This window comes from Achroia grisella, unplaced genomic scaffold, assembly GCF_030625045.1.
Source record: "Achroia grisella isolate CSIRO2021 unplaced genomic scaffold, CSIRO_AGI_Agris_v1 utg971, whole genome shotgun sequence".
Lineage (NCBI taxonomy): Eukaryota > Metazoa > Arthropoda > Insecta > Lepidoptera > Pyralidae > Achroia > Achroia grisella.
Genome location: NW_026713077.1, coordinates 454,595 through 466,875, shown reverse-complemented (window position 1 = coordinate 466,875; position 12,281 = coordinate 454,595). Strand labels below are relative to the sequence as shown.

Genomic DNA, 12,281 nt, shown 5'->3' with positions numbered 1-12,281 from the left:
CGCACCGCACCGACACAGCTGGCTCGACACAGGTACGTACGCTCGCACCGCACCGACACAGCTGGCTCGACACAGGTACGTACGCTCGCACCGCACCGACACAGCTGGCTCGACACAGGTACGTACGCTACCGACACAGCTGGCTCGACACAGGTACGTACGCTCGCACCGCACCGACACAGCTGGCTCGACACAGGTACGTACGCTCGCACCGCACCGACACAGCTGGCTCGACACAGGTACGTACGCTCGCACCGCACCGACACAGCTGGCTCGACACAGGTACGTACGCTCGCACCGCACCGACACAGCTGGCTCGACACAGGTACGTACGCTCGCACCGCACCGACACAGCTGGCTCGACACAGGTACGTACGCTCGCACCGCACCGACACAGCTGGCTCGACACAGGTACGTACGCTCGCACCGCACCGACACAGCTGGCTCGACACAGGTACGTACGCTCGCACCGCACCGACACAGCTGGCTCGACACAGGTACGTACGCTCGCACCGCACCGACACAGCTGGCTCGACACAGGTACGTACGCTCGCACCGCACCGACACAGCTGGCTCGACACAGGTACGTACGCTCGCACCGCACCGACACAGCTGGCTCGACACAGGTACGTACGCTCGCACCGCACCGACACAGCTGGCTCGACACAGGTACGTACGCTCGCGCTCGCACCGCACCGACACAGCTGGCTCGACACAGGTACGTACGCTCGCACCGCACCGACACAGCTGGCTCGACACAGGTGCGCGCGTTCACGCCTTCCATCGTTCTCTTTAATTCTTGATACGTCCCGACTCCCTTTTTCTCCTTAATTTGTTTGACACAGTACCTTGGTCTTCCCTCCCCCTCTTCCTTCTATTTTCCCCTCAGTAATAATTTTCATGAAATCATCCTGCCGTATCTAGTGTCTCAACATTTTTCCTCTTCTATTTTCTATTGTGTTCAATACTTGCTTTTTTTTTCTTCGTTTATTATCTATCTATTACTCAAACAAATATTTATTTATTTATATCGAGTTTACTATTACCTCGCTCGACCTTATAAATCTTTAACTTTTCTATATTTAAAAGCCATTTTTTAACCTTTATTTTAGGGAACCTAATATACCAACTAACCACGCACCACGCCTTGCCATTCTTTAACCAAAAACCTTAATATACTCTACATTAGGTTTCTTGAGAGTCGGAAAGGCGCATGTGATACCCCTAGTGTTTCAGGTGTCCATAGGCTATGGGAACCGTTTACTATCAAATGAGCCATTTACCGCCTACGTAGTATAAAATTAAACATGACAGTAAATGTAAAGTGAGCCTTATTATGATAGTGTTAAATGCCGTTATGCAGGAGCAGTCCAGGGCCGCGACAGTCTGGCGGAGATCGCAGCTGGATCGGTGGCAGCTTCCGGCCCGCCGGAGTTGGACAGCGCGCACAGCTCGCCGGGCGCGCAGCGGGTACGTACGGCTCACTACACGCACACTACACACTACACACTACACACTACACACTATACCGCACCTGGCGGCCGCCGACCCGCAGGAGCTGGACACGTGCCACTACTACCGTTCCTGTATCTATAAACGACAGCCAATTACCTTTGTTTGGTCTTTAAGCATGTTTTCAATTTCAATAGCATAAAATACACATTTTTAATATTGGAAACATATCAGGTAGTGATTGATAGTCTATATTTCTTTTATTAAACAAAAATTAAACTTAAGAATAACATAGGTATATCGATTTAGTTATCATCATCGCAGCCCGGAAGACGTCCACTACTGGACATAGGCCTCCCCCAAAAATCTCCACGATGATCGGGCCTGCGCTGCTCGCATCCAATGCCTTCCAGCGATCTTGACCAGATCGTCGGTCCACCTTGCTGGAGGCCTTACCACGCTGCGTCTTCCGGTCCGTGGTCGCCACTAGTTATAGTGGTTTAGTATTCTAACACAATATCATCCCAGTTGCATTATGAGCTTATTTGCAGCGGATCCAATACGATGCGCTCGACGAAGAATACAGAATGTTCATAGAGAAATACAACCATAACCACCGTCCGTCCACGCAGAATTTCGGCGCATACGTAAATAATTTCCATTTATTATGATAGCATCGTAGCTCATTCGTTTACACGCAAACTCAAAGGTCGTCATATCGAAACCAAAATTACCAAATAGACAAATTCATCGAAGGTCAGTCATTACCAAATTCGAATCAAACATCGCCAATAAAATCGCAAAAATGTATGTCAATTTATATTTCTGGCAGATGCTCCAATGAGACAAATTCCGGTGAATAACCAAAAAGTAAAGAACTTCTGCCAAATTGTCTTACTACCCATAACATAAACTCTGCTTAATTAGGGACTAAACAGCGCTGTATGAATTGTCCATGGTTGCAAATTAAGTCAATGATTTTAATGCTAGAAAATTAATGAACAACTGGCCCAATAAATCGAGGTAGAATACTTAAATAATATAATAATAATCTCAGGACAATTCACACAGCACCATCTAGACCCAAGTTAAGCTAGCTAAAGCTTGTGTTATGCGTACTAGATAACTGTTACAAATACATGTTTTTTATGGAAATACATAAATATTATACATGGAAAACACCTCGAGAAAAATCGAAGTAGACTTAAAACGTCGTTTGCGTGGGTACCTCAGTCTGCTCTATTGCAGCCGTCAAGCAGCTTTGGAAATTGTGTTTTTTTGTTGTAGAGTCAGATTAGGCAGTGAAATTACAGAATAATAGGTATGTCATCTTAGTACTCCGAAATAGACCGTACGTTTTTTTTTGATGATAATGGAATGGTACACCTGCCTGCGCTAACGGTTTACGCTGGCGGGGCACCAGTGGACGATGATAAGATGAGGTCATGTCAGTTAGCCAATCGTGACAAATTTACCAGGAATTTATCGCGATTGTTTCCAGGGGGAGATCGACCTGACATGGTACATTGCTAGTAATGGTATTGAGTTCACATTACAAACAATCCCCATTAGTAATGTGGATGGTGGCTTTATTGCCACTGTCATAGTAAAAAAAATGAATGATGATGATCGGTAAATGACAAACGTGCATGGCAATAGTTGTTCATGCACTGAAATTTAATTTAATGTTGTACATATACACCTATTTAAGTACACAATGAAACTAGACTAACTATAAAAAAATAGAAATTTAGTTTAGGTTTTTGCCAGTTCTTCTCAATTGAATCTGTATACAGAACTGGACGACAGGGAGAAAATATTACATTCATTTATTCATAATTTAAGAGCTACGCTCTTGTCGGTGGAGCTCTTGCCACTTTCCGCGATCTTCCATCATGCTCTTTAATTCTTGATACGACACGACTCCCATTAAAAAAATAAAAATATTAACATAAAAAATTTACGTTCATAAGAGGCTAAAATGTTCTATATATATTACATGAATTATTATTTGATTTAATTTCTTTTATTTTGGTGTCGCGGGCATCACATGATAACGTGATATCCGTGGTACAGTAAAGTTTGTAATTCCACTTAGTTGTCAACGTTATGGGCTCTTAAAACCTGTATAATTAGTAGGTATATATTAATCAATAGCGTAGCGACAACGAGTTCTGGCACTGGGGTTCCGTCGACGAGGACACGTTCAGTTCCCACGACATGCGGCAGCAAACACGCAAGCGGGCGCTCGTAGTGGTATAGACAGATACGTAGCTAGTGAGATAGATAGACAGGTAGTGATATTAAGTAGATAAGTACTGAGGTTAGAATAGATACATAAGTATTGATTGATTTATTTGTAGTCCTGAGGTGAAAAATAGTATTTGGTATATATGTACAGATTATTAAAGTGAGATAGACAGATAGGTAGCGAGACAGATATATGAGATTCATTGTTTCCTGTATACCATAGTAATACCATAAATAGACCGATTACAAATATAGTTACATAGTAAAAAAAAATATCCAGTCCAATTTTCTTTAAACAAGTTTGTTTTAGAATTACACGTAATTGAAGAACTTGATTTCCAATATAAAAAAGATCGAATAAGTCAAATAAATAATCCAAGACATTATAAATTTGTGTAGTACATTGAAATTATAATAAATTTTCGGAATACCATGTATCTTCGCAATAGAGTAAGTCGAGTAGTGCGGAACGTAAATATTGATGTATGAATGAAACAATTTATTGTTCCTCCCACAGTAAATACAATTACATACAAAATGATAAAAAAAAACGCAACAATAAACAAGACAAAGAGTTAACAATGGGCAGCCTTATCGCTAAAAAGCGATCTTTTCCAGGCAACCTTAGATTGGAGAGAAGTCATAACATTTCCGTCTGGTAGAGTGGAAAAGATGGTAACAGTATTGAAAGAAATGATTATAAACATAAGTATACATATAACATAATACAATACAAAATAATTTACGGCAAAATTTCGATTAGCGCATTGGTATTCCTGCAATCATTACGATTGCGCGCGTTAGTACTACTGCAATCACTCACGATTGCGCTCGTAGATTTTTTCGCAATCACTGTCTGTGTTCTCCCAATAACCTCGACTGCGCGTATCGGTTTACTCGCAATCACTTATGATTGTGCGTAAACCTTGGCCTTCCCGTTCTCACTCACATAGGCGTGCGTCGTGTTTCAGCGCTAAAAGCGTCCGTCGTTTAAAGGAAGCCATTGAGATGGGACGAATACTGATGAGTTTACATGTATATAATCGACACGGTGACATTACTGTCCGCACGCACCGCTCACAATAAGGTATCGTCCGCAGCACGCGACGCAGGCGGAGAGCGTCAGCCTGGAGGCGCTGCGGCGCGCCGCCGGCGGACCCAGCGACGCCGAGCGGCGCGAGCTGCAGCGGCGCCGCGCCACGCTCAACAACGCCTTCCGCACCGCGCCCTTCACGCACCTCGTCGCCCTCACGCAGCCCAAGGTGACCCCCCGCCCCGCCCCGCCCCGCCCCCGCCCCCACGCTCAACAACGCCTTCCGCACCGCGCCCTTCACGCACCTCGTCGCCCTCACGCAGCCCAAGGTGACCCCCCGCCCCCACGCTCAACAACGCCTTCCGCACCGCGCCCTTCACGCACCTCGTCGCCCTCACGCAGCCCAAGGTGACCCCCCGCCCCGCCCCGCCCCGCCCCCGCCCCCACGCTCAACAACGCCTTCCGCACCGCGCCCTTCACGCACCTCGTCGCCCTCACGCAGCCCAAGGTGACCCCCCCCCCGCCCCGCCCCGCCCCCGCCCCCACGCTCAACAACGCCTTCCGCACCGCGCCCTTCACGCACCTCGTCGCCCTCACGCAGCCCAAGGTGACCCCCCGCCCCGCCCCGCCCCGCCCCCGCCCCCACGCTCAACAACGCCTTCCGCACCGCGCCCTTCACGCACCTCGTCGCCCTCACGCAGCCCAAGGTGACCCCCCGCCCCGCCCCGCCCCGCCCCCGCCCCCACGCTCAACAACGCCTTCCGCACCGCGCCCTTCACGCACCTCGTCGCCCTCCCGCAGCCCATGGGGACCCACCGCCCCCCCCGCCCCGCCCCCCCGCCCCCGCCCCCACGCTCAACAACGCCTTCCGCACCGCGCCCTTCACGCACCTCGTCGCCCTCACGCAGCCCAAGGTGACCCCCCCGCCCAGCCCCGCCGCGGCCCCCGCCCCCACGCTCAACAACGCCTTCCGCACCGCGCCCTTCACGCACCTCGTCGCCCTCACGCAGCCCAAGGTGTCGCCCCCGCGGGGCCTCCCCCGCCCCGCCCCGCCCCCGCCCCCACGCTCAACAACGCCTTCCGCACCGCGCCCTTCACGCACCTCGTCGCCCTCACGCAGCCCAAGGTGACCCCCCGCCCCGCCCCCGCCCCCACGCTCAACAACGCCTTCCGCACCGCGCCCTTCACGCACCTCGTCGCCCTCACGCAGCCCAAGGTGACCCCCCGCCCCGCCCCGCCCCGCCCCCGCCCCCACGCTCAACAACGCCTTCCGCACCGCGCCCTTCACGCACCTCGTCGCCCTCACGCAGCCCAAGGTGACCCCCCGCCCCGCCCCGCCCCGCCCCCGCCCCCACGCTCAACAACGCCTTCCGCACCGCGCCCTTCACGCACCTCGTCGCCCTCACGCAGCCCAAGGTGACCCCCCCCGCCCCGCCCCGCCCCCACGCTCAACAACGCCTTCCGCACCGCGCCCTTCACGCACCTCGTCGCCCTCACGCAGCCCAAGGTGACCCCCCGCCCCGCCCCGCCCCGCCCCCGCCCCCACGCTCAACAACGCCTTCCGCACCTTATTTTATTATTTGCAATTCTAGTTATATAATATTGCTATTTTGTTTCTTCCAGTATGAAATACAAGAGAAATTGGAAGAAATCTTCAACAGTATATCTGAGGAGCCGCTGCTGCCAATGTCTGGTTCCTGCTCCCCCGCCGGCAACACCAAGTCCTATCAGCAGAACGTGCCGCCCTACACCAAGTATTTCCCAGAGCTGTTCCTCTATTAGGTAAATAAAATCGAAAAACATTTTTTCAAATAAACTACCTTATTTTTTTATATCTACCATTCATTCGAAAAGCTGTCTCATCACAAGAAGAACGAGCCAGAAACTTGCGTGTTGCTCTAAATTAATTAAATAATGCAAACAGACTCATATTGTCATTCAACGAGGTATACTAAATAAAATTATAATAAAATAGATATAAATATTATTTTTCAGATGGACGCAAGAAAGAAAAACAATCTGTGAATGGGATATTATTATTGTTATACATTTGTTATTAATTCTAAGCTATTTTAATAATGCTTCCGTTGTAATAAACATTGCTCATGCTTACGTAAGGGTATAACGGTGGACATAAACCATTCAAAATATAGCACGCTGATACAGAACAGTATTATCTGCCTTTACACGTACTCTCATTCACGAGCGAATCGTCTTTCACGCAGGATAGAATGTTAATGTAAATGTAGACAAAGAGAACGAGAAACAGTGAGTGCATTTGCAATCGTGCGTGCTTTAACTAACTAACTAACTTTAACCGCCAGTAAACGAATTCCCACGTACAATAATCGTGAGTACTTTATCGGCTTTTTTGTAATAATTATTTAACATTGCAAAATGGCCGACATTTAATTATGGAACAAAGATATAATATAATTATTTATATAGATAAACTGATTTTAACACGAATAATTTTATGGTAAATCTCTCGACATTTCTACTAAGTTGTAGTAGCCAAAATTCCTTTATTTACCAAACAAATATTCGCGTTAAAACCTGTTTAACTATATTAATAATGTGTACTAAACGCAAAAGTTTAAATATTATGGAGTTATTGATAATTTATAAATTATATACACCTCAGACGACCCAGGGCAGACCGGACTACCGAAGGTTGACCATACGGGTCGACCCCAAATTAATGGGACAAGCAATGGAAAACAAACGATAACTTATAAATATTAAATATGTCTTTGGATCATAATGGAAATTTGTGGAATATAAGACATTTTTCGAAGTATTATAGCATTCCATTCTTTCAAAATATACATTAATTACAACAAATTAATATATGTTTTGTAACTAACATTTATTAATTTCATTCGTTCATTCCAAAATTTCTTTTCGCAATATTTTCACTTATAATAATTTTTTATTTATTTTTGTTACACTGTAATATAATTAATTATATTGTTTTTAAATTAAGTTAATATATAGTCAATTCGCTATCATTGTCGAGTATAAACAATATATATTTGTACATACAGTCGATTATACAAATATGTTTTATTTTTATTATTTATTGAATTAGGTGAATTAGGATGTTTTGATCGAGATCAGGCACTGAATAGAGCTCGGGTATAGCTTGGAAGCCTAGTGTTGACTTGTTTGATGATGCCTCGTTCAGAGACGAAACACGTGTCGCAATATGGGTGTACACCGGTCGGAATTTGAGCACCAATAGTGATCTCACACATGCTAAATGCAGCGGTATCAAACAAAATCCATTCAGTAGTTATATAAAGGCCTCAAGACCTTAAAGCTGAAGTCCCATTCGATAGTCAGACCAGATATCCCGTCAGCTAAATATTACTGTCAGCGCCCGCAATATATCAGGCGTCTCAACCGATGGCGACAGATGGTCGACAAGATAATGTAGAGTCGTGATCCTCAGCAGTGAGGGAACGATTATGAAGAAAGTTATATAAATATGTTATAAAACAGAATGTTGGTCGCACTTCTAAATATGTATCTTTAGCTTAATAATGACTGTTTATGGGGAAAAACATATACTCACGGTATTAAAGGAATGCAAATGTTTCATCACGATGTCGACAATTGACGATACCTCTGTATATCCCATCTGGGTTAAATTCGTGATGGTCTGTTATTATTTTAAATGATAATCACATAACACTGTAATAGTTAGAATTGGGTTGTACTTTTATTTTTTTACTTTTTTTTATGAACTAAAGGATATGTTATAAGTTCAAATTATAATTGATGAATTATAGAAAAATTTTTATTTATTTAATATCTTAAATAAATATAGAATCTCATTATATATTAGATGCGGTTTAAAATTCTAAAGTTATGGGGATATACAAGACAAGACAAACTGTAGCTACATACAAGATTCATATAAATATGTAAAAATTTGTTATACATCATATTATTCTGTTGAAGAATCTGTTATTTCATATTAATAGCTGTTCACTAAATGTATATGAAAGTATATACGGTACCTACATAAAAGATTTAATTAAAAAAATATTCTCTGTTGCTAATTACTGAAACGTGCCGATTTTGACTTTCACTCGCACAGTTATAAAGAGTATCTTTAACTACATTTATTTTAGGTACTTTAATATTATTTACAGTGAAGAAAAAAGTTCAATTTCCCCCGAACGAAGTCGCGAGTAACAGCTAGTTTTACACAGTGATTGTATTAGTTCGCTAGAAGAGCAGTTTGTGAGTAAATATTGTTAATTATTGCAAGTGGTATATATGTTTTTGAAAATTTGTCTCTAAATTGGATGTTTGGTGTCCTATAACCTACACCATTGTACCATATTCAACCTATAAATAAATAAATACAGATAGTACACTGCCCGAATCGTTGGAAACAAACACATTGGTAATAAAATAAAATCTACGATTAGTTTTGGTTTCGTTGACATGTGTTCAGTATGTAATAAATTTAATATAACTTTAATAATAATTATCGCAATATTAATTAGAATAAAATTAATAATGCATATTTATATTTAATTTACTTTTATGCACTTTTAAAATGATATTCAAAACAAATTAAAATAACTTTACAGAAATAAAATATTTATATCTGTACTAAAATTAATTTGGAACATAAAATACAAATCGTCGATTGAATAGAAAAATGTTATAAAAATTAGAAGCTAGAATTGCCTCCTTATATATATAAGTCAAGTAAACCACGCCGCGCCGTCTTAATCATTACCTAAATACTTTTAAAGTTATATATAATACTTCTGTGTAAATTTAAAACTTTAAAGGAAAAAATAATTTAAATAAAAAAAAAATTTTTGCTTGTCTTGTAAAAAGAATGTACATTTTGAATACTGACAGTTTTTCTATTTAACCGACGAAATATGCATTACCACATAATATAATATTACATACTAAGTGTTTAAAGCTATAATTATAATGCAAAAAATATAAGAAAAGTGTTCGCAATTGATCATATATTTATTTTGGTTACCAAACATGCAGTCAAAAATATAAAAAATTAGTTATTTTGTAATGATATGACTATTCGGTGTTTATTAATCGGCCAAATCATTCGAGTGAATAGAACAGAACTGATTAGCTTTTTTATGACAGTGGCTTGTAATTCAGGTGCAGTTGCAAATAGTTGCTTAAAACACAACACAAAAATAGTCGTTTGAATCTATTAGTGTGGCGATTATTTGTGTTGCAAACCATACAACACGACATGGGACTGGTTTATTTTATTATATTTTATGTTATAATTTAATATATTTACAAGCTAGTAAAGCAAGAAATAGTAGCAATAAAAAATAGTTTTAAGTATATTTTTGACTGTTTGTTGTCTAGACTTAAAACGTCTGATATTATTGTTTTTATTATTATTGTAATGTCATTTAAGTATTATTTATTGGTCGAAGCGGTGTTTTGTAATTACAAAATTAATTAATTAAAATACATAATATTATCCTGGTTATAGTTACTTAATATACGCGGTATCGCGTTAGGTTGTGTTTAAAATTAATATAATGTGGTTCGGACCAATATTTGTTTTATTTCTTATAGAGTATCCAAGCTTAGTGGCTCACTATAAGTAGTGAGAAGGGTCGTAAGTTGGAATCTGGCGCACAGCATATAAACTGCGTCAATTTAAAAGAACGATAGCATTCCCATCCCTGTTTCTGTGTGATTCAAATTGGGTATATTTGCATAATCAAAATACCCAATATAATCAACTATATCCTCGAAGGTCTAGCAATTTAACACACTGCTTTACTTCTGATCACCTCGGAAACATGGTGGTTAATTCTTGTTGATTTGGTCACCATGGGATTGCTGACCTGACATTATCGTATCATACTCCACAAGTGCCCCGACAGTATACGGTCAGTACGGGTGGACGCTGTTCCATACAAATATTACTATGATAGTACCAGGGCATCATAAGTATACAAGATATCAGATAACTTAAGCTGAGCTGTTGGTAGGTGTGATCCCAACCTAGTCCGTACAATTTTCAGTTTTTTTTTACGTATTTATGTATGAAAAAATCTTTAAAAGACCGTCGCCCCATCATTGCATAAAGAGGGCGCGTGTGGGATTCTTCCCCACAAAAACCTGGTTTACTTACGAGCACCATTGAGATTATAGTATTCTACCGCAACTCCTACGGCATATCAATAGCACTAGGACATCATAACTACATGTGAATATGTAGGTATTTTAATGTTTCTCCCTCGTTCATAAAAACGTACTTTTAAAATGCTTCATCTCTTTCTTTCATAGATTTAATCATTAAAAAGAAAGAGACAATACGGCTGAGAATATATTTTCCGTGGGTGTGTACTAAACCAAAGTCTGTCGGTACTCTATAAATCATATATTTAGTATATTTAGTACCAGGGCTTTATAAACTCTGCAAAATATCATAAGTTATCCTGATCAGAAGGCAGTTGTGAACCCAATCTGGGCTGTACATACTGTACAATCTTAATATTATAAACGCAACTTTGTGAGTATGGTTGGATGTTTGTTACTTTCACGCAAAAACTATTGAACGGATTTTAATTAAACATTTACAATAATATAGCTTACACATCAGAATAACAAGCTATAAATTTGACGCATAGACATCGCAGGCACAGCAAGTTTTAATCTATACGTATATATAAAATTGGAGTGTCTATTTGTCATATTGAAGTAACCATTTTTTACTAAATGCATATGAATATAAATTCGGTACATACACAAAGATATTTTTTACAATTTTTGTCTGTCTGTTTGTTCCGGCTAATCTCTGAAATGGCTGGACCGATGTTGACGGGACCTTTTTTGGCAGTTGGCTGATGTAATAAGGAGTAACTTAGGATACTTTTATTTTAGAAAAATAAAGTTAAATTCCACGTGGACGAAGTCCGGGAACAACTAGTATATTTTTAACACTGGGGCATCATAAATACATGTGAGTGAAATAAGATACAAGTGTAAAACAATATATATATATATTTATTATAACATTTATCTCCTATCTAGTATACTTTACAATTTATTAGGTAATTAGTGTTTCACCTTCATTAATAAAAACGTCAAAATTTTTATATGTAATATATCCTTTCCTTCCATTATTCTTCATTACAAAGAAAGAGACAACACAAATAGTGACAAGATTGTAGATTTTATTTTTTATAAATAAGTCATTGAGAACACTTTTGTAATAAACGAACAGGAACAGTCCTGATAATATGAACAGTTATCCCATTGTTATTAGGCGAACCGTATGCGATATTACCACCGTAGTAACAAACGAATTCTCTTCAAAATGTAAACCTAAAAAACTTGTTTTTATTTATTATTTGTATGCAATATTGCTTTGTATTGATAAAATAATTTTAAGATCTATAAATTTCTTTTTAGATAATAATATAATTCAATAAATAGTATAATGTAAAAAATGAAATATTTCCTCTTTACAATATTTAAAATTTGTATAATTGTAAGTAATATTTTTGTCAACATTTAA

General features: G+C 40.8%; 1 protein-coding gene across 1 annotated transcript in view; it reads left to right on the top strand.

The window, feature by feature from the left end:
- The window catches only part of LOC131854160 (protein EFR3 homolog cmp44E), a 32,604-nt gene extending 25,609 nt beyond the window's left edge, over positions 1-6,995 (top strand). Inside the window, exons 17-20 of the mRNA XM_059205290.1 lie at positions 1,364-1,470; positions 4,803-4,964; positions 6,359-6,517; positions 6,731-6,995. Of these exons, the coding sequence (XP_059061273.1) occupies positions 1,364-1,470; positions 4,803-4,964; positions 6,359-6,517 (428 nt within the window). The 3' untranslated portion in view covers positions 6,731-6,995. The remainder of the gene's footprint in view (positions 1-1,363; positions 1,471-4,802; positions 4,965-6,358; positions 6,518-6,730) is intronic.
- Positions 6,996-12,281: the final 5,286 nt, after the last annotated feature.